General features: G+C 50.7%; 1 protein-coding gene across 1 annotated transcript in view; it reads right to left on the bottom strand.

The window, feature by feature from the left end:
• The window catches only part of LRP4 (LDL receptor related protein 4), a 44,951-nt gene that overhangs the window by 7,371 nt on the left and 9,660 nt on the right, over positions 1-27,920 (bottom strand). Inside the window, exons 2-34 of the mRNA XM_087821856.1 lie at positions 24,171-24,317; positions 22,962-23,078; positions 22,562-22,675; positions 22,083-22,199; positions 21,603-21,731; positions 21,261-21,380; positions 20,714-20,839; positions 19,996-20,121; positions 19,670-19,804; positions 19,147-19,272; positions 18,568-18,798; positions 17,558-17,714; positions 16,180-16,397; positions 15,863-16,039; positions 15,369-15,491; positions 13,508-13,716; positions 13,253-13,334; positions 12,419-12,524; positions 11,423-11,624; positions 9,690-9,879; positions 9,470-9,601; positions 8,385-8,525; positions 7,936-8,022; positions 7,658-7,829; positions 6,862-7,024; positions 6,515-6,740; positions 5,878-6,181; positions 4,645-4,863; positions 4,405-4,539; positions 3,452-3,560; positions 1,815-1,959; positions 1,451-1,564; positions 921-1,056 (exon numbers count right to left, since the gene is read on the bottom strand). Of these exons, the coding sequence (XP_087677982.1) occupies positions 921-1,056; positions 1,451-1,564; positions 1,815-1,959; positions 3,452-3,560; positions 4,405-4,539; positions 4,645-4,863; positions 5,878-6,181; positions 6,515-6,740; positions 6,862-7,024; positions 7,658-7,829; positions 7,936-8,022; positions 8,385-8,525; positions 9,470-9,601; positions 9,690-9,879; positions 11,423-11,624; positions 12,419-12,524; positions 13,253-13,334; positions 13,508-13,716; positions 15,369-15,491; positions 15,863-16,039; positions 16,180-16,397; positions 17,558-17,714; positions 18,568-18,798; positions 19,147-19,272; positions 19,670-19,804; positions 19,996-20,121; positions 20,714-20,839; positions 21,261-21,380; positions 21,603-21,731; positions 22,083-22,199; positions 22,562-22,675; positions 22,962-23,078; positions 24,171-24,317 (5,035 nt within the window). The remainder of the gene's footprint in view (positions 1-920; positions 1,057-1,450; positions 1,565-1,814; positions 1,960-3,451; positions 3,561-4,404; positions 4,540-4,644; positions 4,864-5,877; positions 6,182-6,514; positions 6,741-6,861; positions 7,025-7,657; positions 7,830-7,935; positions 8,023-8,384; positions 8,526-9,469; positions 9,602-9,689; positions 9,880-11,422; positions 11,625-12,418; positions 12,525-13,252; positions 13,335-13,507; positions 13,717-15,368; positions 15,492-15,862; positions 16,040-16,179; positions 16,398-17,557; positions 17,715-18,567; positions 18,799-19,146; positions 19,273-19,669; positions 19,805-19,995; positions 20,122-20,713; positions 20,840-21,260; positions 21,381-21,602; positions 21,732-22,082; positions 22,200-22,561; positions 22,676-22,961; positions 23,079-24,170; positions 24,318-27,920) is intronic.

Here is a 27,920-nt window from a genome sequence, read left to right on the forward strand (position 1 = left end):
GTGGATAGTAGGTTTTACGAAACTGCCAGGATGAGCTGAAAGAAGCTACCAGCCAAGCAAAGCTGATTAGATAAAGATTATCACATTTAAATAGACCGAAGAAAAAGAACTGGTTTCCCCCTTCATTTATTTCTTCTTTATTTCTATCTGTATTTCCAGATCATTTTTACAAAGTGTAAATAAAAAATCTACACTTTGTAGGAAAGAATTTCTCTAAATTGAAAAAAAAATAAATAATAAAAATTAATTTCTCTAAATTGAATGTAACCATATTTTATCAGTTTTAAGATGTGCATTTTTTCTATATTCTGACGTTGCTGAAATAGGAATGTGTCTTACAATCAATGGCATCTCACAGTTGCTGTTGGTAATTTTTTTAGTTTAACCTCTCAAATCAGGAGGCATCTTAAGTTGAGATAGCACCTTCAATTTAATGAAATACAGTACTTTATACTTCACTTGAGACCTGTACATGTTATGCTTGCTTACTGAATGATGTGTGTGTGTGCATATGCATGCACGGATTTGAATGTTACAGGCATTAAAACTAAGGCCACAGCATCCCTGGGCATGTTCCAAGTCATCAATCCACAGTGCAGAGACCACTGTGACTCGGCGATGTCTAAATAAACTGCAGGATCAGACCATATACTAAACCTGTGATGTGAGAGCAAATGTCACAGAAAGAAAGGAAACCATCTGAGTGATTTCTCTAGAAAGCTGCTCTAAAGCTTCTTGCCCTCAAATCACTTGCAATAATCTATAGGCCTAAATATTATCTCCTGTCCTGAAGAGCAGGGACTGGTCGCTAATGATGTGATCTACCTCCTATGTTCCAGAATCAAGCTGGGATTATGGTTTTCCGCTGGCAGGAGATGATTAGAATCAAAGGGCCCTCAATAGCATACGAACCCATTTACCTTCCTTCTACCTCCTCCAGAGATGTGCGGGCCCGAGTGGTAGAAGAACGCAAGGTGGTAGGTAGTGTGTTGGTTAGCACTGGGTTCCTTTCACTCATGCTGGTAGCCCTGGGAGCTGGGGGCACCAGGCCAGGTACTGGAGAGAAAAAGAGGACTGGAATAGGTCACTGAAGCCCCAAGTCTCTACGTATGTCCAAGAATAGCATCAGGAGAAGTTGACAAAGCAATCTTTTAGCTGCACTGATCTTGGGCACCCTCATTAGAGGCCCTTCTCAATACTATAACTAAAAAGGACTTGATTTCCAATATGAATAGCTCTGGATGGGCTAGCTGGCCCACAAAGGCCAGGAAGAGAGAGTAATGCTCAGGCCAGTTCATTCTAGTGAATGCCAGACAAGCTTATTACTCCCAGTTGCTCCTCTCTAAGACCCTCTGAGGGGGATCCCACCCAGAAGGACAAAGCTGAGGCTGCTGATCTCCTGTCCTTCGAAGGGCTCTGCTGTTTCAGGGGGCCGTTCAGCCCAGCTTACCAAGGGAGCAGGGCCGGCCGTCAGGCTCGTCAGGACAGGCACACACGAAGTCCGAGGCCCTGGCAAAGCAGAGGTGGGTGCAGCCACCGTTGTTCACGCCGCAGGCACTGGTCCCTGGGGAAAGCAGGAGAAACTAAGTCTCCCAAATTTGACACTTCCCAGAAAGGAGGAAATCCAGGGCTACCTCATTCCCAGGCACAGAGCAAGAGGTATAACCACAGGGGCTAAACAGGCCTAAGAGCTTGAAATGTGAACCCAAAGGCTCTGCTGTGGCTCTAATTGTCTTGGTCATGAGCCGTCCTTGGGGTGACCACCCCCAATGCCCACCGATGGAAAGGAAGCTGGCTGGGGCCCAGGAGCCCACCTGTCTGCCGCTGAGGGGAAACCACGATGATGTCCATGAGCCCTTCCACGTTCGCCAGCACCGTCTCCTTATTCCGGCCTGAGTACTTGTCAACGCGCTGGATTGACTTGGTCTGCCAGTCTGTCCAGTAGATCCACCTGTCCTGCTACTCAATAGGGAACCCCCCCAAAAGAGGAAATATTATTCAACAGTCAGACCCCAGCCCAGCTTCCACACCCCCATGTGCGTTCCCTCTGCCGAAATGCTCTCATCTCTAACCCGCCAGGCCACCTCTGTGATCCCCAGGCATGACACTGTCCAGGAGATCTCCCCCAACCTATGTAGCGTTTACCATTCTCTCTCCCAAGCTGTCCTGTGCCCGTCCTCACTTCTACAAGTCAGTGTTGACACTCTATGGTCATTTGTTGACATGTCTGTCTGTCTTGCCAGGTCAAGTTCTTCAAGGACAAGAATGTGTTTCATTCATCTCTCAGTTTCCAACACCTAACACTTAGTACTAGGTCGGCTGCTGGGCAAATAAGTGGGTTCCCGTACCTAGCATATAGGAGTAAATTGGAGGGTCCTTCTAAGGTCCCTGCTCCTCGGGGCTCTTCACTCAGAGCCTTGGTAAATCCTCTGGTTAATTCTGTGGGCAGCTGCCTTCTAATGCAGTGATCCTAAGGGTCTCAAACCGGGGTGGGGAGTGCCAATGAAGTGGGTTCCCCTCCTGCCCCCGGGGAATACCCCAGAAACCTCCATGGGAAACTTGCAGATTGAAAAACCATACTCAATATTATCCTGTAGTTTTACATTTGGTGTGTATAGGGGAGGAGGGGGAGCCTATCTAGCATAAGTAAAGCCAGACAAAATCTTATTGGCTAGTAGGATATAATGCAGAATACACACAGAGAAGTGAGTGTTTGTCAAAAAGGGACAAAGTTTTTTGAGTGATTGAGAATCCCTGTTTTGGTCCCAGGCTTTTTAGATCTCCTTTTTTCCTTCCCTGAATTATTTTACAGGGTTAGAACTCTCAAAACTGACAACAAGTAATAATTAAAATGATTAGAAATAATAAGCACTGGGTGCCAGAGACTGTGCTAATGCTCATATGTATTTGAGGAGGATACTATTATGAAACTCATTTATTAAACTACATATAGGTAAGTGAAGCTTAGAGAGGCTTAGTATCTTGTTCAAAGTTGCCCGCTTACTTAATGGCACAGACCTGGCACGCTGGAGGTACTCGAACACTTACCGACTGGCTAGCTGCCTCAAAACACTGGATCTCAGCCACTCTACCCTCTTGCCACTAAGTGGGCCGCCTGAACTCAGATGTTGGACTACAGCATTAGGATTAACTGGGGCAGTGGTTAAAATGCATATTCCTGGGCCCAACCCTCATGAAGCAGATTCCTTATATCCAGGAACATGTATTTTAACAAGCTCCACAGCTGATCTACACACCACCCCTTTGAATGCTGGAGCACGGGAGGGGTGGGGCAGGCCCAGCAGGGCACACAGTGGAGACGATTCAGTGTACAGGAAAGTGAGCTTCCATAGCACACCTGTTCAGTAGCATGTAGGCCTGAGGTCGAGACTTAGAACTCCAAAGAAACACCCCGGTTAAGGAGGTTGAGTTACCTTTCCTGAGCTAGTACCTGAGTGAGGGCAAAGGGGTGGGACACGTGGCTGACCAACACCTGCCGTAGCTTCCCATTGAGGTCCGCACTTTCAATCCGGTCCAGATGTGCATCTACCCAGTAGATCCTGTGAAGGAAAGGAGCTGAGAGCTGCTCAAAATGCTTGCTAGGGAGCTCAGCCCTCCCTGCTAAGGAGCTGTCTGTCCCTTCCTGAGCTGGGCTGGCGAGAGCTGTGAGCAGTCCAGAAGCACCCTTGCTGAGAGGCCACTGTGGGTCCCAAAGCTGAAGAGGGGTAGTCAGTGACTCGTAAGTAGGGAGGCCAGGGCTGTTCTGAGGAGGGGCAGTCCCTCTAATGACCTCAGAGGAGCCGCTGCCCAGTCTCATCTTCAGCAACTTGATGACCCTTTGATTCCTACCCAAGAGTCTAAGCCCAAACTCCTATGAACACCCTCAAGAGGAGACTTGGTCTACAAGAGCGTCCCTGAGGTTAAAGGAAGGGGCATTCTCTTCTCCATTCCAACTCCGGGGCGGCTTTGATTCCTTTCCCTCCCTCTGAGGACAGAAAGGGGAACTGACTGCTTCAGAGTTCCTTTCCCGCTCTTCTCCTGCCCGTTTGCATTTTTTATCGAGACCAGGACTTGCAGATTCCAATGTCTGAAGGGATCAGTACAGTAAGAAAGGTGAAGAATCAGCCCTTAAATGGATGGGGGTAGTGGGACCTGTGGTCCAGCCAGAGGACATGCTCTGCTAAATACACTCAAAACTGGAAAAACCAGATAGATAAAACCCACCTGAGAGTTGAGGGCTGGATTCAGCAACCCCAGCTCTAAGAATATGTTTGCTCAGCCTCACTGCTCTCTCTTCCCCACCTACCAACAGCCTCCCATCTTTTTGTTTTCACTACATCAATCTCAAGCATCCTCTCCTCTGCCCACCTATTTCCAGGGGGCTGTTTGGGACAGGATTCCCACCTGCGGGTATCATAGTCCAGGGTAAGGCCATTGGGCCAACCCAGGTCTGTGTTGATGAGGACCTTCCTCTCAGAGCCGTCCAGGTTCGCCCGCTCGATCTTGGCAATGTGGCCCCAGTCTGTCCAGAAGAGGTACCTGAGACACAAGAGTGACATCATCACATTGATAGATAGGCATCCTCCAAGGGCCTCTTCCCCAGGCTTCTTCCCTGGGTCTCTCTTCTGCTGGCCATAAACTTACCCCTTCCTGGGGAAAACGGCAATGGCCCGAGGCTCATCCAGGCTGTTGTTGACCAGCACTTTGCGGCAGGAACCATCTAGCCTTGATGCTTCAATGGTATTGCGGCCTGTATCTGTCCAATATAGATTTCTGGCCACCCAGTCCACTGCCAGCCCGTCGGTGGTCTTCAGCCCTTGCCCGATCACTGTCTCCATGTTGCTGCCATTCAGATCTGCTCGCCTTGGGGAAGAGCCCAGGGTTGGATGACCAACCAGATCACCAGACTGAAACCACTTTAATCCATGTTCCCACAATTGTATCCCCACTATACTGTAAGCTCCATAGGGGCAGAGACCAAGCATCTATAAGTGCATTCCTCAGCATCTGGCACAGTAGGTAGGCAAAATATTTGCAGAATTAGTAAATAAATTCTTAGGAGGACAGATGTTTCCTGCTGTAAATAGGGAGCATTTAGGCCCATGTCCTGCCAGAAGAAAGGTTAATAATTCCTCATATACCTTAGGGAAGAGTCAAGGATTGCTAGGGGGTCATTATAAAAAAGGCCGATTTGGCAAAACCTACATGTATATTTTTACAGAAGTCCTATGTCAGGGAATTCAACCTCAGGATGGGGGCATGTCAGACATGTGGGGACTTCTCTAAACACATGCCCACCTGCCCCAGCATGCGATTCTCCAGGGAGAACAAAGGGGAATACCCTTGTTCCTGCACCTAAGAATCTCCGCATGGTAACCCCTCTTGCTGCTGGCAGGGCATCACATTCCCCAGCTGTGTTGGGGTAAAAATATGAAATAAAAATAAAACAAAAAATATAAAAACAACCTTGTGAACAACTACAAGCCTTGGCACTGTCCAGGGCTCCTGCATTACAATACAGATACATGGTTTGCTACATGGCCGATTCTTCAGTGAGTCTTAGAAGATCCTTAGAGCAATCCCAGCACCCAGTGGTAGGGGTAGAAGGCTCCAGTTCCCCAGCCTGATATCATCTGATCTTTTTTGTTTGTTTTACAGACTGGGCTTCTCTTAGTCTTTAAATAAGCAACCAGAAAACCCCCAAAAGTTTGAAACTCTGTTGTGATAACACTACAAAGTGAACAAGTCAGGATCAGAACTCACTATCCAAGTTGTCAACTCACTGAGTCCATTTAGAGGTCAACACAGATCATAACCTCACCCAGTGGGGACTGGAAGCAGGTCTGTGGCCTCTGGATGTTTCAGGGATACTCATACCTGATAACATCCAGGAACACATCTGTGTAATAGACCTTTCCATCCACACTGTCATAGTCCAGGGAGATGACATTGTTGAGCTCGGGAACGGGGACATGCACGTCTGTGTGGTCACTGGTGTCCAGTGAGATACGCCGGATGGAGCCACGGCTGGAGAAGAGCAGGTAGGTCTCAGGAGAGGGATCACAGGTCTTTCCATCTCCTTTCAGCTGGATGCCAGTGGGGCAGGCACAGGAGAAGCCAGAGGGCCGCGGCAAGCAGAGGTGCGAGCAGCCACCATTTCTCAAGCCACACTTGTTAAAACCTGGTGATGGGAGAGAGGGAAGCACAGGTTCGGACGCCCTGCCTGGAATATTGCCTGAATCTTACAAAGGCTCTCGTTTCTCGTGCCTGATTTTCTGCTGTTCTAAATAACAGGGCTTGGTGCCTGACAGGAACGAGGCAGCAGGGGCAGGGGTGTCCCCAGGGGTCCTGTGAAAGTGACAGCAGGACGCAGTTGTAGTACCAGCCAAGCCCAGAGCGAACACAGCCTGATCCTGTCTCCTTGACTGTAAAGAAACCTCTGTGCTCTCTGATGTTCCGATACCCTCAGTCAGAAAGCCACAGGCTCTGGCTCACAGCCGAGGGTTCTTCTCACCCAGGGGCTGTGCCCGGTCCACAGCCTGGATGTCCATGAGGCCTGGCAGGTTGGACCTCACCAGGATGACGTTGCTGCCAGTACCCTTGTCAGCACGGTGGATGCTACGCGTCTGCCAGTCAGTCCAGTAGATATAGGAGCCGAGCAGGGTGAGGCCATATGGGTGCTGCACAGGTGACACCAGCGTGTGACGACTGGCACCGTTCAGGTCAGCGACCTCAATTCGCTATAGAAGAAAGAGAGGGTAGGGCTAGCTATCAGTAAACTGGGAGGTCTCAGTGGAGACGCCGAAAAGACCTCTTCCGTCTTCCCGGGCTTCTGAGAAGCGGCAGGAGCGGGACTCTCACCTCGGTGTGGGCATCGGCCCAAAGCAGTTGGGAGCTGGCCTTGTCCACAGTCAGTCCATTGGGCCACCCCAGGTTGCTGTTGATGAGCACGGTTCGGTCTGAGCCATCCATTCCGGACCGCTCTAACTTGGCGTTCTCTCCCCAGTCTGTCCAGTACATGTACCTGGGCAGAGAAGAATGCTAGCTGGTTGTCCCTGTAGCTCCTGGATACTGTAAGTACTTACAATATCCAAACCCTGTGAAAAATATTTTACATGCAAACGGGGGGTTGTTGCTTAATGGGTACAGAGTTTCAGATTTGCAAGATGAAAATGTTCCAGATACCTGCTTCTCAATAATGTGACTATACTTCACACAACTGCTCTGTACACTTAAAAATGGTTGAGATGGCCAATTTATGTTCTGTTTTGTTTTTACCACTACTAAAGAAAAAGTGCTTTTCATGTGTTATCTCACTTAATCCTCACAAGGGTCACAAGGTATGTATTTTCACTGTCATCTCCATTTACAGGTAAAGAAGCTGAAAATCAGAGAGGTTGAACACTGGACTTAAAGTGACAGACGCAGCTAATAAATGAAGAAGGAATTTGAATCCCGGATTTCTGAGTCCAAGGTTCATGCTTTTAACCTCTACACCCTGCTGGGACCCTGAAAGGAGTGACAAGGGAGTGAGACAGCTCAGGGAGGTCGGTCTCTTGCTGTGAAGCATGCTTGCTCTGCACTGTCCACCTTCACCCCATCCATAGCCCAGCCGAGCTGCCCCACCTGCTGCCCAGAGTCAGAGACAGGCTCTCACCCCATCTCGTGGTACAGTACAATAGCCCGGGGACTGTCAAGATTCTGCCACACCAACACTTTCCGCATGGACCCGTCCAGGTTGCCCACTTCAATCCGGTTGGTTCCAGTGTCTGTCCAGTACACTTTCCGGCCAATGGCATCCACTGCGAGCCCATCTGTGGTTTGCAGCCCTGCAGGAAGTCAAGAGAGCACACTGGCTCCTGCCTTAAAACAGATGGGCTATTTCCCCAGCTCTGAAGCCAGACAGGTGGTCCCTGGGCTGGGAGCAAGGCCCACCTGTGGTGATGATGTCCTCGTGCTGTGAGCCATCCAGACTGGCACGGCTGATCCTGTGCAGCGTGCTGTCTGACCAATACACTTTTCCTGGAAAGGGAAGGCTTGGTTCAGCCTGGACCCTCAACCCCCACAAAGGGATATGCACAGCTGACTCAGGGCCTGAGGCACCAGGGCATGTCAGAGAGCCCTGTGCCCCGTAGCAGAGGAAGTCAATGGAAATGCAGAAATGTCAAAGCAGGAGAGCTCTTGGCAGAGAGAGAGGAGAGGGCCAGAAACCATGCCCTCAAAACCAAAGAGAAAGTGCTGTGGAGACAGGGGCTGACACTGCGCCAGAGGGGATGGTGAGCGCCAAGGCTCTTAGCGGGAGGCAGAGGGGTGGGGAAGAAAGGACAGCAGTTGCTATGGGGCAGGGACAGAAGGCCGGGTGGGGGGAGGAGGGCCACACAGACCTTCTTGGGGATCCACTCCAATGGCAATGGTGTTCTTCATGGTAATGTTGATTGGTACCACCACATCGGCAAAATAAGGGATGTCCAAGGACACCATGCGCACGTCTATCCTCCTGGCGAAGATGAGGAAACTGTTCATGCCTGCCCAGGTGGGAGAGAAGGAGAGAGGACAGTCACCCCGCACAGCCAGAAGAGCATTTGGGGTGAGGTGAGGGAAGTTTATGCTCTGGCTCTGTCAGGTTCTAGTTGAGTGGCAACTTATTTCAACTGTGTATCAATTCCATCAACTGTACAAAGGGAACAGTAACAGAGTGGCTGTGGGATTAAAAGAGATCATGGACAGACAACACTGAGTGTCGGGTCTGACACAGTCATAAATGATGGCTCTGTAGTAACATTACAGAAGGACTCTCTTTGAAGGACCCTTTACCATGACGTTTTAGAAACTTCATGTGAAGTCAAAGAGGACTTTTCCCCCAGCCTGGGAGGTACAATTCACAGCTCCTTTCCAACTAAATCCCCCGGGAAGTTAGGGTCCAGTGCAGCCCACCATGCGGCATCCCCTAGGGAGAAACGGTGACTTTCAAAACCTGGGCAGCCAGGTCCTGCTTCTGGCACCCACTGCCGATTAAGGTTGTCACATAGCTTGTGCTGGCCATACATTCACAAAAGTGCCTCATCCGAGGGGAGTACCATTACATCATAGATATCATATAATATATTTTAATATTTGCCATGAGTGATGTGGGGCAGCTGAAACTAAAGTAACTTACTCTAACCAAATCGGGACATAAAGACAACTTTCCAACAGATGTAAGTAGTGCCTGAGAGAGGAGCATCTTTTATGAATATGGATGAAGACACCATAAGAACTAGTTGGAGCCTGCCTCCAATCCTGTCTACCTGCTCCCCTGGGCCTCTGTCCTGGACCTCCCCTCTTTTCTAAAAGCTGTCTCTCCCCTAAGCCTCTAGAAGCACCAGGACTCACGGCTTCTCAGACCACACAGGAGTCCATCTACAGGAAAGGAAGAGAGCCACGGCCCCTCCCTGAAACTTCTCTCCAGGCCTCTGATGCTTAGACTTACCTGGTGAACAGGTCTTGCCATCAGGCATCAGGTTGATGCCTGTGGGGCAGGTACAGCTGAAGCCACTGGGATTTGGGGACCGAAGACACAAGTGGCTGCAGCCGCCATTCTCCGTAGCACATGGAGTGGACACTGGGTAGGGAGGAAGGGGGGGGTCAACAATGAGGACTACGGCAGAGGGAGACTGAGAAGAAGCCAGTGTGGGCCAAGGGCTGCTCACCTGGGGGCCGTAGGCGGTGGAAGACATGGATGTCCATGAGGTTCTCTAAATTCTCCTGCAGGGTCTCCCGGTCCAGCCCCGTCAGCCGGTTGGCACTCTGGATACTCTTGGTCTGCCAGTCTGTCCAATAGATGCGCTCTCCATAGAGGGTCAGCCCAAATGGGTGGGGAAGCTGGCTTCCAATCAGCACCTACCAGGGACCCAGCATGTGTGTCATCCCCCAGCAAGGTCAGATAGTACTCAGCAGTGGCCAAGAACTTGGGCCAGGAGTCAGAATGCAGCTCTGTCACTACTGCCTGCTGTGTGACCTTGAGCAAGAGCTGGTTATAAAATCTCTCTGAGCCTTGGTCTGCCAATCAATGATATGACTGTGATAATGCCTGGATCCAAGGGTTGTGTGATGATTGTAAACGATCATGTATTATTTACACAATCTCAAAGTATCTCTGCACAAATTGCTTATTAATCACAAAAGGAAAAACAGCAACTTTACAGTGGACACCATCTTAATGATGCAATTAAAATTAGTATCATGCTCGGCTGGGCGTGGCTCAGTGGTTGAGCATCAGCCTGGGATCCAGGAGATTGCAGTTGGATTCCTGTTCAGGGCACATGCCCGGGTTGCGGGCTCAATCCCAAGTAAGGGGGTGTGCGGGAGGCAGCTGATCAATGACTCTCTCATCATTGATGTTTCTATCTCTCCCTCTCCCTCTCCTTTCCTCTCTCTGAAATCAATAAAGATATTTAAAAAAAAAAAAATGAGTATCACAATAATGGGACAAGCCAACATCTGTGCCTACTGATGAGACACACCGGGAACTGAGGACATGACTTCACTGATGTAGTGTGCCTCCCCCAACACATGATCGGAATCTAATCACAAGGAAATACCAGACACACTGAAGAGTATTCTACAAAAGAACTGGCATTTACTCTTTAAAAACACCAAGGCCAAGAAAGACATAAAAGGGCTGAGGAAGTATTCCAGATTAGAGATTGAAGAGATGTGTTTAGATCACACTAAACACAATTGTGATCTGGGATTGCATCCTGGATGAAAAAAGAAAAAAGAAAAAGAAAAGCTATAAAGAACTTCACTGGGGCAAAAGCTATAAAGGACTTCGGTGAAATTCAATATTGACTGTGGGTTAGATAGTACCATTGTATGAATGTTAAATTTCCTGATTTTGACCTTTGTACTGTGGTTATGTAAGGCAATGTCCTTGTTCTTAGGAAATATGCACTGTAATATTTTGGGGTCAAGGGCAGGATGTCTCCAGTTTAATCTCTGATGGTTCAGAAAAATAATAATGTCTGTGAATATGTGTGTGTGTGGACAGAAATAAAGAGAATGAGACTGGTACAACAATGTGGCAAAATGTTAGTTATTGGTTCTTTTGACTTTTCTGTAAGTTTGACATTATACCAAAATAAACAATAACAAAAACAAACAGAGAGAGATCATGGCGCAACTGGTGATTAATTAGTGTTTGTTGTTAATGGTTCTTAGGAAAACTCTCGTGTCCCCAGCCCACAATCCACACGAATCCTTAGCTTCCTTTCATCACCAAGCACAGCACGGCCCCTGGCTCGGCAGGGCTGCCACAGCCTCGGAGAAGCAGCACACGCCGGGTTTCCCCTGGGTGCCCCCTAGCTCCCGTCAGCCACCAGCCAGGGAGTGATGCCCTGGAGGCCGTCAGGGCCGTGGGAGGATGCCTCAGTTCCACCCTTACCTTCCTCTTGCTGCCATCCAGTCCAGCAAATTCAATAGTCTTCATGCCCGCATCAGCCCAGTACAGCCGCTGGGACCCATAGTCAATGGCTAATCCGTTAGGCCAGGTCAGATTGGAAGAGATGATGACCTGGCGGCCCGAGGCATCCATGCCGGCTCGTTCAATCTTGGGGCTTGCACCCCAGTCAGTCCAATACATGTACCTGGGCACAGACAAGGGAGGTCTCAGCCTTCTAGTTAACACCCAGTGGGGATTCAGAGTTTCAGGGTTTCTGTCTGCAATAGATTCCCAGCCTCCTGCCCTGGCTCAGAGCTGTCTCTGAAGGTTTTGTGTCTTCTATCACTATCAAAATGCACCTAGGGTCTTAACAAAGGCAGAGCCCATGACTCAAGGAGTGCTCAGCACATAGGGCCTATTTGTAATAAAGAAAGAGGGGCAATGAGGGTGGAGAATAAGAAATGTTTCCTCAACTGCATGAGTTAAATAATTACATTACATTTAACAGAATTCTATATAACCATTAAGAAGGCCAATCTATAGACCTATATAATCAGATGGAAAGATATCCAAGATATATAGCCTTGTGAAAAAACTAAGTGGCAAAGCAGTATGACACTGCTGGAAAACCAAAACCACCACCACCGGCAACGATGTATATGTACATGTAGAAGAAAGTCTGGGAGAAATACCCTCAACTGTTAACAAGGGTTATTAGTGGAAAGTGAGATTATAGGGAATCTCTGCTTTCCACAGTTTTGTTTATCTATTTTGTAACAAGGAGTTACTTTTATAAGCAGACAAAAAAAAAAAAAAAAAAAGATGAAAAATCTTAAAGGTCCCCTTGTCCACCAGGAGACGGCTGTCACGCTGCTCTGCGGTTCCCACAGCCGTCCTTGCTGCCTGGGGCACCCGTAAGAACTGGCCAGCCTTGCTAACCCCCAGACTCCCCTCTGGCACTCAGGGCGGGGGGGTCACTGCGAAGGAGCAGGTGCTCACCCGCCCGTGGGTTCCACCACAATGTCTCGGGGACGGTCAAGGTTCTCCCAGATGAGCACCGTCCTCATGCTGCCGTCGGTGTTGGCCACTTCAATCCGGTCTGTCCCTACCAAGGAGCAGGGGCGAAGATATTAACGCCAGCCTGGGTCATTCACCCTCTTACCTTCCGTGCCCAGCGCCTTAGCCTGGCATGCGGTAGGCGCTCAAGAAATACTTTGTGGTAGGTGTACGACGGACGGATAGTTAGCGAATTGAATTTCAAGAAGTTCAAGGAAGTGATCGTTGCCATTTCTTTGAAGAGCAAGGCTTCCTCAACCCAAGCAACCCCCTCTGTGCTATAATTTAAGGCAATGTTGCTCAAACTCTAGTGGGCATAAGGATCAGGAGAGCTTGTTAAAATACAGAGCCCTGAAACTAACTCCCAAAGATTCTGATTCAGCAGGTCTGGGGTAGGGCCCAAGAACTTGCATTTCTAACAAGTTCCCAGGTGATGCGGATGCTGCTGGTCCAGGGACCACATGCCGAATGGCTCTGGTTTAAGGCGTTCCCCTTGCCTCCCACACTCACCTGGCTAATAGAAAATGCCTGTTTTACCAAGACAGTGATGGAAGAAAAATCAAAGGGCACAGTTGCCTTCTCTGAAATGCCTCAAAACATCCTTAAGCATCCGCTACATAGCAGAAGTAGATGCCATTGATTGGCAAACGCCAAACCAGCAGATGTGAGCTTCTAGCTTCAGCTCTGCGGCTGCCACAACACTCCTGACCTACCAAGGACTTCAGGTCAAGACAGAAGTGGCCCCAGAGACCCAGGCCATGGCTGCCTTATACATACCTGCATCTGTCCAGTACAGCTTGTTGGTAACCCAATCAATGGCCAGGCCTGCTGGACTCTCCAAACTGGTATCCACTACCACCTGGGCAGGAAACAAAGCTATATCATCACCTGGACTTGCACCCCGGCTCTAGGGCCTAAACTTCGCCAATTCTCAGGCTGGAAAAAGTATGGGGAGCTTTTACCCAGGAGAGGGAGGATTCTACCCCTTAATCTCTGCCCTGCCCGAGTGCCTGGGCCCACACTGGGCCCTACCTCCTGTCCTGTTCCATCCCACTTGGCCCTGCTGATGGTGTCAGTGCTGACATCTGTCCAGTACACGTGGTCATCCCGGGAGTCCCAGTCAAGGGCCACAGCACTGCGCACGTCAGCCAGTGGGATGACATCGTCGGACAGGTCCTCTGTGTCGAAGCTGATCCGACGGATGTCCATCCTTCGGGCAAAAAGCAGGAACTTGTCAAGACCTGATCAAAGGCCGAAAGGGGTCTTCTTTTAATGCTCTAAATCCAGTAACAGTGACAGACACAGACGCTCACCTGTGTGACATCTGGTTCAATCACACCTCCTGGGACCTGGTGCCCTTTGTCCCCTACTCTTCACACCTCAGGCCCCCTTTGAGCACTGGGTAGCCCGTGCCGGCAGAATCAGACTTTAGAATCAAATGGAAAGAGACTCTCTGCAGGGCACAGAAGTGCATCCTGTTTAAGTGTCTGCCAGCTTCATCTCTGCTCTTCTCACCTCATTGCTTCACCTCTTCCAGTGCACTGGCTAGATCACCGCTGACCCCCACCCCTGCTCCGCTGACTCCGTGCCTGCTCAGGACTCTGGTTGCTGTGCTCCGTCATCTAGGTCCCTTCCTCTTGCTCTTGTCACTATTCACTGGGCACTTACTCCATGCCAGGCACTGAGCTTGGTGCTTTTCTTGCCTTGTCTCCGCTACCCTCATAGCAACGCTTTATGGTCCATGTTATTTTTATTTCATTTTCTAGATGAGCAACCGTGAGGCTAGCGGAGGTCAAGTAACCTGCACGGGATCCCCGGGCTACAAAGCACCAGAGCTGGGACTTGAACTCACGTCTGACTCTAGAGAAGGAGCTCTGGCCACTCCCTTACACAGCTTCGTCCCAGCTCGCTCTTCTCCATCCCCTGTCCGTACTCTGGCCTGTCTGAATGTTTTCCCCAGTATAATTTCCTGCCTAAATTTATTGTCTTCTTTTAAGATCTGGCAAACCCTTAAGGGAAGCTCCTGGGGAAAACTCTTGCACCTCACTAAGATAATATGGGAGAAGCTGGGCACAAAAGATTGCAGGGAAACTAGGTTCTCAATCAGTGTGTTGAATAAATATCTCCCCTGCTCCTCTGAATAGTTTTCCTAATCCCTGGAAAGGACCCAGATTCCAAGAGAAATTTGATTTTAGCCAGAGATAAGAGGTTCAGTGGGTACATGGCGTAAGTAAGAGAAGCTGCTGACGTGTAAGGAATTACCCCAGGCCCCTTGCTGGCGATGCCGTATGGCACCATCACTCCTCTCTGGACTACTCTTAGGAAAAGCCACCTGTAGCTCTGAGCTAGACAGGGCCACCCTTTCAAGGAAATGCCCCTGCAAGAGCTTGAAGGAAGACAAAATAGCAGTTCAGGGAGAGACCAGAGGACCCCGCTGTCTTTCACCATCAGGCACATATTTACCCAGGGCCTATGTATACTGGGCATTGTCAGAAGTCCTAATCTTGGCTCTCTGGTTCAGGGGCTGAAGAGTCTTTAATAGGGGAAGGCTAAAGCTAAAGAGGTAGGAAACCATCCCCCTGCTTTCTAGAGGGGCCTGGAGCCCTCTTGCTGCCTACAGAGAAAGCATCCTACCTGGTAAAATGATACAGAAGCCTGGTTGCAGGTGTTGGTATTTGACCGAGTGGTGTCACTGAAACTTTAGCAACTAGTCCTGGGCCCTCAGCCCTCAGCTTTGACCCGGGAGCCCTCGGCCTCTTATGTTCTTCCTCTCCAGCGGCTATTTGAGGAGCCTGGCTCTTCCCATGATAGGCAATCCCTCAAACTCGTATCCCTGTTCCTTCCACCCCCTCGCAGGCACATCCATTGAGGTAGGTGCCCCAGACCCACTTACTCTGGGCACAGGCGTGGCTGCTGATCTTGCGGAAGCCAGTGGGGCAGGCACAGGTGTAGTTCTGGCCACTGGGCAGACACAGGTGGGTGCAGCCTCCGTTGTTGTCCCCACAGCGGTTTTTCCCTGCTCAAAGAGCCCAGAGCAAGGGGGTCAGGTAGGACTAAAGGTAGGCCCAAGACTAGGGTTTAGCTATGGTGTGAGCTTCCTGGAGGGAGGAACTATGTTTCATTATTTTTTTAATTCGGCCCCAGCTGTGAGCAGTGAACACTTGGGACGCATAAGAGATGCTGTATACATGTTTGCATGAATTGGACGGAGGCCGGGAAACTGAGCAAGTCTTTCATGAGTTCGGTGTTGTAGCACCCTACAGGTCCAGCAGAGGGAGGAATTAGCCCACATTAGGGCGAACCTCAAATTTCTGGGCCAGAAACAGCGGCAACTGTGACAGGTGCAGGGAAGGTTCTCAGAGGCTCACCAGGTAGGCAATTTTTTACCTGCAGGCTGGCGCTGGGGATGCAAGGTGTGGATGTCCATGGGGAAGTGGAGTTTGTTGCGAATGATCTCCTGGTTCTTGCCAGTAAATTTGTTAGCACTGTTGATGCTCTTGGTGTGCCAGTCTGTCCAGTACAGGCTGTCTTCAAACACCGTGATGGCAAAGGGGTGCGGGAGGCCTGGGGAAAGTCCAAGAGAACCTCAGTCCAGACATGGCCTGCTTGGCCCCTGCACAAATCTCCCCCTCTGCCAAGGCTCCGGGTGGCCAGGATGGGAAAAGGAGGATGAGAGATGAAGGAGAGTGGAGGAAGGGCCTCACCCTGGCTAATGACAGCCTTGCGGTGACTCCCGTCCAGATTGGCCCTCTCGATGACGTGGTGCTTAGCATCCACCCAGTACATACGATGCCCTGCGTAGTCAATGGTGAGGCCATTGGGCCAGAAGAGATGGGTATCGGCGATGATGCGGCGTCCAGAGCCATCCATGCTAGAGGCTTCAATGCGGGGGGTGTTACCCCAATCTGTCCAGTAAATGGTACTAGGAAGACAGAAAAGGACACTGAGAGACAGGCAGTAGAGGGCAGGTAGGCAACTGGAAGAGCAATCCGGTAAGGTGCTTTAATCCACTTAACCCAGGGGACTCCAGCTAGTAGGAGATACATTTTCTTTGGTCTAGACTAGAGAGTGTTTTTTAATTGTTTTAATTTAAATGTCTCTAGACAGGGCATTTATTTATTTAACAAAAAAAAATTTTTTTTCAATATCTGCTATGGATAGGGCACCATCTTAGGCACTGGGAGTGTAGCAGTGAACAAAGGACAAAAATGCCAACCCTTGTGCAACTGACAACCTAATATAATACTAGGCACGCACTTTCCTCTCTGTCACACTCTCCATGCTGCTTTTTGTATTTTACACACACACACACACACACACACACTTTCTAAAATAGCTAACCTACAACTGCAGGATCTTAGAGGACACTCCCCTCAATTGACTGCATTGAATTTTTATTTTTATTATTATTATTTTTAAAGATAAATGTCTTTTTAAAAAAATATATATCTTTATTGACTTCAGAGAGAGGAAGGGAGAGGAAGAGAGAGAGCTGAAACATCAATGGTGAGAGAGTCATTGATCAGCTGCCTCCTGCATGCCCCTGCACGCCCCCAACTGGGGATGGAGCCCACAACACGGGCATGTGCCCTGAACGGGAATCGAACCACGATCTCCTGGATCCTAGGTCGATGCTCAACTGCTGAGCCATGCCTGGCCAGGCTGCATTGAATTTTTAAAAGTCGGAGGCTAATAACTTCCATTTCAGGAGACTTTCCTTCTAATAACAAAATTATTATTAATTAGCTCAACCTTATGAGCTAATAAAAAAAATACTAAACACCTACAACTTATCTAATGTGTATTATGCCATTTAAAATTCATCATCTCGTTTAATCTTCACACAGCTATGATGTAGGTACGCTTTTCATCACCAATGTACACATGAGTAAATGGAGGCAGAGAGAGATAAGCTAACTGGCCTAAGGCCACACAGCCAGTTACTGCAGAGCCAGGACTCAAACCCAGGTGTGCCTGGGTGCAGAGTACACGCTGTTAATACCCAACAAAGTCTAGCCCAAGTGGCCTGGGAACTGTTCCTAGAGGTTGCAAGAGGGATTTGGAACTTGAGACACAACTCACCCCTCCATGGGGTGCAAGGCAATGGCCCGAGGCTTCTCAAGGTCCTGCCAAAGCAGCACCTTCCGGTGGGCCCCATCTAGGTTGGCCACCTCAATCCTTGATGTCCCTGAGTCAGTCCAGTAGAGTTTGTCATGGACCCAATCCACAGCCAGGCCTCCTGGTGGAAAGAGTCAGTGGGAAATTGTCAGGGATCCAGCCTGGGTTCTTCTGTGCCATAGTAACAAAAGCAAACTCTGGCACAAAGCAGTTTCTTGGGCCAGGCGGTATTCTAACCGTTTTATATACACTAACTCATTTAATTAGCACAGCAACTCTGTGAGCTAGGTCCTATAACCCCATGAAGATGGAGAAACTGGGGCACAGAAAAGTCAAGTAACTGTCCCAGGTCATGTATTTGCTCCTCTCAGCCAACCCTATTCCACTTCCTGAATTCTGGCTCCCTGACCCACACTGAGGGTCCTCCACTGCACTTGCTCAGGGGTTTGCAAATTGTAGCTTAGGGTTTCATGGAGGTACTTTAGAAGTTCCATTATTTGAGTCAACTGTGCTCGATATTGAATCCCAACCCACTTTACCTGCTTGTAGAATGGCCCAAGGCCGCCAAGTGAGCTGTGATTTTTTTTCATCTGTAAACTTTGGATATATTTATCTGGGTCTATCAGGATACCCTTAATATTAAGCAATCATAACAAAATTCAGAATTAAGCTGGATGCAAAAGCTGATAGACAAATGCAACTGTCATCCATAAAGCTCTGGTTTCAAATGACGGCATTCATCACAATGGTCTCATTATTCTAACTGATTGAGCTCAATGAGCAAATGACAAACACCTGAACTTACAGAATTAATGTACACTAACAAATGTTATCAATATTAGTTACACCCAAGATTTCACCTGAGGAAAATGATGTTCTGCTGCCCAAGGTTTGCAAACCTCTAGCCTGACCCCTCCATGGCTGCTTCGCGCAGGGCGTGGCCCTGCCCCACCCCACGGAGCCTGGTTCCCTACCTGGGCTCTCGAGCCCCGTGGACACAACCTCCTCCACGTTGCTGCCATTGAGGTTGGCCCGCAGGATCCGGTCCAGGGTGACATCTGACCAGAAGACAAGCTCGCGCCGGTGGTGGAAATCAAGGGCAATGGCATTCTCCAGGTTGTTGAGCAGCAGCGTGTACTCGGAGCGGTGCGGCAGCACCTGCCGGATGTCGATGCGATTGGCGAACAGTAGTACAGGCTCCGGCCCTGGGACATGGCATAGAAATGGGGCCCCCACTGGGCTCCAGAGCTGCACCCTCAGCATGCACCCCAGCTTCTGGGCCGACAGATGGGGCCCCTGGCCCATTAGGGCATGTCCTGAGCTGCCGGCATCAGTACTAAAAATGTGGGAACTTCTAAAGTATACTCCCCCGGCCCAGCCCACCACACCTCACCCCAGCAGGGATTTTTTTGGGGGCCCAGAATAAACCTTGCAGCTCCATTTTCCTAAGCCAAAAATCTTTCTAGCTCTCAGCAAATCGCTGGGCAGTGGAGCACCTGGCTGTTTCCACACTCAGACCCCTGCTCACCCAGCCAAACGCCAACACCCCTTACCCAGAGCCTTGCAGCTGCGCCGGTCGGGCCGGAGTTCGTAGCCTGCCTCGCACCAGCACTGGAAAGCTCCTTCGCTGTTGGTGCAGCCCTGGCTGCAATACCCTTCCTCAGCACATTCATTCACATCTGTGGGGACCAGGCAGGTCAGGAGCTCTTTGCTCTTCCACCCTCATACCCCCACTCCTTGGCTGCTTAGTTGCTTTCCTGACCACATGCCCATCTATTTTCCAGGCCTAGTGGGAAGGCTAGATAACCAGTGGTTAAGGGCTTTGAAGTCATGCAGACCTGGGCTGGAATCCCAACTTTGCTACTCACCAGCTCTGTGGCCTTCAATAAGTTACTTAACCTCTCTGAGCTTCAGTTTCCCCATGTGTGAAATGGAAGGGACAATCTCTACCTCCTACGGTTAGTGTGATGATAAAATGAGGTCATGTCCGTCAAATGCCTGACCCATAGGAAACATAGCTGCCTGCCTGCTACCCCGCCCAGGATCCTGGCCCTGCTCCAAACCAGTCCAACTCACCCTGGCACGTGCGCCCGTCCTCCGTGAGCCGGTAGCCTGTGTGGCAGGTACACTGCACTGCCCCCCGCACCATCTGGCACTTCTGGGAGCAGCCACCATTGTTCATATTGCAGTTCTCCTCACCCGTCCGGGGCCCTGTGCCAGCCAAGCCAGAGATGGGAGTTGAGCCCAGAATCCTCCCCCAGACGGCCAACTTGGCATTCCACCTGGACCACGAAGAACAGCTCCCAAGGCTGCTAGAGTCCCTAGGGAGGATTCTCTTTGAACTGTTTGGGTGGGGTTCAGCCACAAACCATGGGCCAGGCCCGCCCACTAGGGGCACTCACGGCAGTTCTGCTGTGGGCTTTCGTCGCTGTTGTCACCACAGTCATTGACCCCATTGCACAGCTTCCTCTGGCCAATGCAGCGCCCGTTCCAACACAGGAACTGGTCCGAGGCACACTGGGGGCTTCCTAGAGAAGGAGGGAGGGAAGACAGGAGCGGGGGAGAGTCAGGTCACAGCAGGGCAGGGCTTGGGTCAACAAAAGGATGGGAGCCTGTCATTTTCTAAGGCGAGCTGGAGACAGATGAGACTCAAGGTGGGAGGGTTGGGGTCCAAGGCAGGAAACAGCTCAGACAGGGCTGGCTGAATGTCTGCATTCGTTTTTTCCCCAGGACACCACAGTGGATGGTGAGAGATGTGGGACAGAATGAGAGAGTGCACCCATGTGCCTGGCACCTGGTGTGGCTAGGGGAGTGGGTGTGAGGACTGCCAGCCACAGAGAGCAGTCCTTGTTCACTAAGCCACAGCATCAGGCACTGGCTGAGAGGCAATTGGAACTCATAGCCCTGATATTGTGTTACAGGCCATAAGGCTGCAGGTCAGCAAATGCACCTGGATTTGACACTGGTAACTGAGAAAGGCAGGAAAAATCTAGGCCATGTGCAAGATTGACTAAAGCATCACCTTGGCCCAACTGCGACGGCAACTGTAACACCCTCTTTCTGCCTGTCCTTCACCCCAACTATAGACTAGGGGGTCTGGGGGACCATGGGTGACTCCACCTGTGTTCTCACAGTTCTCTTCATCGCTGTTGTCTGCACAGTCATCCTCCCCATCACAGCGCCAGGACAGGCGAACGCAGCGGCCTGACCGACAGCGGAACTGTTCGGCTGTACACATTGAGGTGGCTGGCAAAGCAAAGGCCTAATGAATGCCTGGCCCCATTTCAACCCAACACACCACCCTGCCACCCAAAACTATACTTCATGCCAGCACCCATGCCACTCTTCTTGACATGAGTGTCCTAGTTGGTCTGTGGGCCATCTTGGTGTGAATTAGAAAAAGGTGCCCTTTTCTCAAGATACTTAACTGCTATCTGCTGGAAAACTGCCATGATGAATATATAAATCTTTATAATTATAGAATATATGTCTATTATGTGACTGGCATCCATTTGGGCACAGTGGTTCTGTGCAGTGCACAACCTACACAACTATACTTGGTGGACATGTCCAATCTGTCTTCATGCTTTGTTGGTTGTGGCCTCTTTGGCTCCACAACCCCTCTCCCTACTTCCAGCTCCAACCTGCAGCGCTGTCCCCCACTCACTGCAGTTGCGCTCATCAGATTGATCATCACAGTCTGCGTCGCCATCACAGCGCCAGCCTGCGTTGATGCACAGGCCACTGTCACACATGAACTCCCCAGAACGGCAGGGCTGGTGGGAGGCTGGGGAAACACATCAAGTTTCTGTCTCTAGCCAGTCTGTGCAGTGTCCCATGCAGACCAGAAAGCCACAGCCCTGGCACTCTGGCTCCTCCTCTGCCCAAGAGGGACCAAGGAATCCAGAAAGCTCCCCCCACCCCATGCTCCTGCCCCAGCTGGCACCTGTGCCTTGCCAACCCAACCTGGCCTCCTCCCCTCCTCCACCCAGCTGGCTAGAGTACTCACAGCAGTCAGACTCGTCCGACCAGTCTCCGCAGTCATCATCGCCATCGCAGTGGTAAATGTCGAGGATGCAGCGGCCGTAGGCACACTGGAATTCTTCCAGGTTGCAGGGGGGTGCTGGCACTGCTGAGGCTGGAAAGGAGGCAGGGGTGGGGAGGAGCATACACTCAGGCCTGGGCAGAGGAGGGGGGTCCTGACTCTTCTGAGGGGCAGGATTCTCAGGCAGGGTGCCTTCCTCAAGTGAGATGTAACCAGGCTTCATTGAAGATGGCCTTGTAGACTCTCATATTCAGGTGGACCAAAGGGAGACCTCCCTTCCCATCTGGGGAACCTGCTTCCACCCACGCTCAGCCTAGGAGGAGCTGCTTCTTAAGAACCCACCCTCATTGCCCACTCTATGCCCTCCTCAGCCTGGCCCTCAGCCCATGCCATGGAGCCCTTTGCCCCACTCTAGCCCAACAGCCTACGGTCTTGGCCACTCACGACAGCTCTCCTCGTCAGAGCCATCTTTGCAGTCGGTGTCACCATCACAGTACCAGTGCTCAGCAATACAGCTTCCGTCACTGCAGCGGAATTCCTTGTCAGAGCATTTGCGCATGTCTGGGGGATGCAACGAGACAGCAGTCCTGAGGGAGCCCTACAAGCAACCCTGTTAACATCCTCCCTGACTCTCATCTGCACTGCCCCTGGGGAGGTCTGACCCAGCGGGCAAGACACTACAGATTCGGTGTCCGCTTTCCTGGGAAAGCCAAGGCCCTAAAGGGACTGGGCCTCAGGCTCCTGCCAGTGATTGCTGGGGGGTCTGGACTGCTCTGCCCCCTCCTGCCTTCCTCCAGCTGCTCCAGACACATAGATACCTGGACAGTTCAAGGTTGGGGTAGTGCTAGAGTCATTGCTACACTCTTCTCCCATGGCCAGGCCATCCACCAGCCACCTGTCTGCCTCACCAGAGCACCACTCACCACACTGCTCATCGCTGTTGTCGCCGCAGTCATTGTCACCATCACAGTGCCACAGGCTCCGGATGCAGTAGCCATTCTGGCAGGGGAACTCGTCCTCCTCGCACTCCCGGGGGGCTGTGGACACAGAGCAGTCAGGCTGCTGCAGGTAGTGGGGGGCAGTGCCTGGGAGCTCAGCAGAAAGCCTTGCGGAGCAGAGCAGCCAGGCAGCTCCAAGGCTGCCCTGAGGGATCAGAAGCAGGTTGCTGTCTTGCTGTCTGGTAGGGGGTGGGGGGAGGCCCTTATCTGACCACTAGAGGAGGTGAAAGGACAGGACCAAGAGCTGAAGGCCTGGGGACATCACTTTCTGATTGAAAATCCCTTTCCAACAGGGCCTAACGGAGCCCGCCTGGCCAGCACTCACGACAGTCCTGCTCGTCCGAGTCGTCCTCGCAGTCGTTGTCCCCATCGCACACCCAGGAGCGGCGGATGCACTTGCCATTGTCACAGTGAAAGTCAAGAGGGGAGCAGGTGGGCAGCACTGAGTCCCAGGGAAAAAGAAGGGAGAAGGGAATCAGTGTGGTGTACCTACTCGGGCAGGCTCAGCCGGGCTGTCTGAACCACAGTCCTTCGGATTCCTGCGCCTGCCCCCAGCTGATGGAGCAGTTAGGCAGAAACTGTGGCGAAGGAGTGAGAGTCTTAGCAGGGCATGGCCGTGAGGAGTTCACGAGGCAGGACAGCCCAAGGAACTCAAAACCGCTAAGAAGCAGTAAGAGAACGTGAGAGAAAGAAGTATACTCTTTTCTTTTCCTCGTGTTAAATGATGATTGACACATCTGGGCTCAATTTCCAGTTCTAGAACTCATGACTTATCACACCGAGCAAGTGAGTTGTAGGTTCTTCAACTGCACAATGGAGGTAATTATGCTCCGCTCACAGAGGTCTTCTGAGACGACGCACGTAAAAGTGCTACATGAAAGTGAGCCATTTACCGTCATCATAATTAGCTGGAATGGTTAGGGTTAATAAGGTCCAGGTTGTAGCTTCATTCTTATTAGACTAATTAGCCAGCTTCAGACGTAGGTGCCGCAGGTTGCACCCCTGACCCCAGACAACTGACTCAGCAGTGCTATTTCTGTGCATCCAAGACAGGGCCCTCGAGCCTGTTGTGCTTATGTTATTACACTAGAGGAAAAGAGAGGCTTAAAGAGAATATAATATTTCTTAAAAAGTTTATGCTATTAAAAAGATGTGATTATACATCTGCATTAGTATATAGGATGCGCGTTAAAAAATGCAGAAACATGCAGTACAAACACACAAATACATACTCACATAAATACAGAGAGATCTATTTAAAGAGGCTACCTGTTGTTTTGAGGGTGTTTTCCTCTATGCTTGTTTCAAAGTTTGTTTTATTGGATATATAGCCATGGAAATTTGGGAAAACAGGGTTGGAGCCATATATATTGTGAGGAAACCACCCATCTGTAATATCTGTCACCCTCAAAAGAGTCCAAGGCTCTGAGCCTGACACAGCTGGTGCACAGAAAACCCCATCAGACTTGTCCCAGCTCCACCCCCCCAGGTCCCTCTTCTACCACTTCCCACTGCCCAGTGGGTAGGTTCTTACTGCATCCGTCTTCATCACTGTGGTCCCCGCAGTCGTTGTCTCCATCACACTGCCACTGGGCCGGGATGCAGGTACACTCGCCGAGGGCGCTCACTGCACAGGTGAAGTGGCTCCGACCACAAGCACACTCGGGGCTGCTTGCTTGGCCTGGGCAGAGGGAAAAAGAACCAGTGAGGGCTCAGCTCTCATCCAACCAAAGTCCATTTCAAGGAAGAACGTAGAGGAGCTGAGTCTAGGACCACTGTCACCCAGGTGACAATGGTGACACTGAAGGGAGATGCAGACCATGGAATTGTGACTTCCCTTTCTCCAAGGCACAGATGGTCAAGAAGATACCCTCTGACTCTGGGCTCACAAATAGTCCAGGTACCCCCTTGCATGACAGGCTTTCTTACATAGCACCCACAAAAGCCCGGAGACAAATGATGCCACCTGGAGGGTTGGTGCTCTTGGGGAAGGGGAGCAGGGGACAGAAGGGGTGATGCAGGTGAGACCTCCATGTCCTTTCCTTCCAGACTACGTTGAGATAAAGATGCTTTTGCCTCTGAGCAGGACCAGGCCCTTGGTGTAGGCCATGGAGGGCAAGAAATAAGAGTGGAATTAAAATGCTGGACTCCTTTTAGGGCTAAGGACTGTACACACGGGAGCTGCTGTGTCCTCCAGTCAGAGCTCACTTTTGCGACGGGAAACCACTTTTGAAAAGGAGTGGGGCCCAAGGAGAAAGGGACTGGGCTGGCTCAGGACACAGTGAGTGGGACCAGTCAGGGCTTTCCTGTCTGTGGGACAGGCCACAGCCTGGAGGAAGGATGACAGAGCAGCCCCTCCCCCAGCCTCAGCAGCCCGCAGCTGGGCTTCCCTATTGAGCCTGGAGCTATCTGCCTGGCCAAGTCCCATGACCGGCTGCTGTGCCCCCTCCCCAGAGTGCCCAGCAGGATGCCCTCGGATGGCGTGTGAATGGCTCCGTGCCCCCTGCTCCAGCCTCAGCTGGAACAAAGGGTTCTGCCAGGGTCACTCTCCCCCTCCCAGCATTCATCTAACCCGCTGGGCTGCTGCAGCTGGGAAAGAAGGGGGCCACTGCTCGGGGCTCATCTCCCCCCCTTGCTTTCTTCTCCCCTTCCTCCCCTCACTAGGCCGTACGCTCAGGCTGGGCTGGAGCAGTAAAGGAGTCAGCTCCTAAATTGCCACCCCTCTTCCTTTCCTATTTACCAGGCCCAGCCCCTCTTTCTTGGTTCATCTCCTTGATGTACACCCTCACTGCACATTACAATTACTCAGCCTGGCATGAGGGCTTAGGAACTAGGATAAAAGAGTGTACTGCTAGGTCCTCCAAAAGCAATGAGAGAGCCCTAGGTGCCTCCCTCTCCAAGTCAACCCCAAGGGTGAGCATGAGCGTAAGGCAGGGTTCCTAACCTAGACGGATGGATGGATGGATGGATGGATGGATGGATGGATGGATGGATGGATGGATGGATGGATGGACGGACGTACGGCATGGGCATAGGTGAACCCCTGAAACTGCAGGCAAAATGTACATTTCTGGAGTAAAGGACCACAGCTCTCATCAGATCCTCAACTGAGACCTTGCTGTCCCCCCCACATGCTGAGAATCAGCTGCCCTGGAAAAGATGCAGGATTTCCTGAGGAAACCAAAGGAATCCATTTGAGAGGTGCAGCATCTCCACACCTCACAGGAAGGCCTTACCCCAAGCCCAGCGCCCGTGTCTCCCCAGGTCTCTCTGCAAGTGCACCACAGAGGACTCTTCCCCAGGGAAGTTGAAGACCCAGCTGCCCAGCCCCAACCCCATCCTCTTGGGCCTGTTCTGAGAGCACTGAGAAGGGGGGGCTTTTTTCACTCAGACCCTGAGCCCCAGAGCCTGAGGAACTTTTGTAGTGCAACCAACTCATCATGGCACTACTTTAGGGAACTTTGGTTGGATGAAACGGCAAAGAGTAAGGATTCCAGAGGACTCCATGTGGGGGGCTCTCCAACACGCTGACCCTCCTTCATGGGGGAGGAAGGGAGAAGAGGCAAGATGAGGCTAACTCACTGGTTCTCAACCAGGGCATCTGGCAATGCATGGTGACATTTTTTATTGTCACGATTGGCGGTACTTCTGGTATTTTGTGGATAAAAGCCAGGGACGCTGCTAAATATCCTACGATGTACAGGACAGGCCCCACAACAAAGCAAATTATCTGGCCCAAAATGTCAACAGAGGTTAAGAAACGCTGCTAGCCACACACAGCAGGGGGCAGGGCTGTGCCAACAAGGAGTTCAGGGTAAGGGGGTGATAAGAACAGAAGAGGAAGGAGAAATTGGGGGGAGCAGAGAGGGAAAAGCACTGGACCTGGAGCAGACACTTGGGTTCCCTGACCAGCTGTGCGACCTTGTCCAAATCACTTAGCTTCCTAAGCCCGTTTCCTCATTTGTGAAAAAAAACCACAGGGTTGGACAAGAAGATAAATGTGAGAGCTGACCTTGCACCTCGGCGCACCAAAGATGCTCAATAAATGCTGGATGAGAGGGTGCAGGTGTTGGCATGCAGAGGCTAAATTTTTCCAAAAGGCCTGAATTTTAAGAACAGGAAGAGCAAGAACAGCAGTATCCTGGTACTGCAGGCAAGTCAGGGGAGTCCTGAAAGTAAAGAGGAGCCTTCAGCACTACCCCCCCTCCCTGCTCCTTTTCAGGGCCCCACCCCCACCTTTGTCTGAATAATAGCAAAAGTCCTGATTTCCCGTGCAAACTTCAGGAACAAAGCATTCCATCGGGTGGGCATCAAGTTAGTTGCAGGCGGCTGAAGAGTGGCGACTTCCTGCATGTCAGAGCAGCATTTGAACGGCAGCATGTGAAGTCAGGCAGCCACCAGTCAGGCAGACCTTTGGCTTGGGCATTCATACAGTAAACAGACATATTATGCTCCAAAAAGTCAGCTCTTCTGGACAACTGCTGCCCCTCTGCGATCCCCGGAGGTGGAATTCTGCCTTTTCACTCAAGTCCTGGCTGTGATCATAAAGGACAGCTTTTAACCCTTTTTAACTAAAAGAATGGTGAGTGAAAAAAGGGAAACAAATGACTGCGGGTGGCAAACGCAGTACTCATTTTAAGAAGTGTTAAATGAGAATGCTCAGCTATGCTCCTGGCCTTGAAAGCTACTGGCCAGCCACATTGCAAGCTCCCACTGGGTCCTTCGACCTAATGCAATTCAGCAAGGAAAAGATCTTTCCTCAAAGTGTTCCCTATCCCTGATCAAGACATTTGTACCCTAGCCGGTTTGCTCAGTGGTTATAGCGTCCACCTGCAGACTAAAGCATCCTGGGTTTGATTCTGGTCGAGGGCATGTACCCGCAGGTGCAGGAGGCAACCAATGGATGTCTCTCTCACATTGATGTTTCTCTCTCTCTCCCTTCCATTCTCTCTGAAAAGCAATGGAAAAAATATCCTCTGGTGAGGATTTAAAGAAAAAAAGACATTCCGTTTTGGGGATACAATGTGCTCATAAGGCCTTCCTGAAAGGTTAACCAAAGTCTCAGCCATCTTACCAATTTCTCACTGTACTCTTTTAAAGGAAAGAAGGGAAACATCCATTTGGTATAACAGACTGTGTACAATGTGAGAGCACAGATTCTGGAGTCAGAAAGACTAGAGTTCAAATCCTGGTTCTATCACTAACTGTAACACTTCAAGCAGGTTAGTTATTGCCTCTAAGCCTCAGTTTTCTCATCCATAAAATGGGAATGATAATAGTTCTA

This window comes from Miniopterus natalensis, chromosome 11, assembly GCF_054644295.1.
Source record: "Miniopterus natalensis isolate mMinNat1 chromosome 11, mMinNat1.hap1, whole genome shotgun sequence".
Taxonomy (NCBI): Eukaryota; Metazoa; Chordata; class Mammalia; order Chiroptera; family Miniopteridae; genus Miniopterus; species Miniopterus natalensis.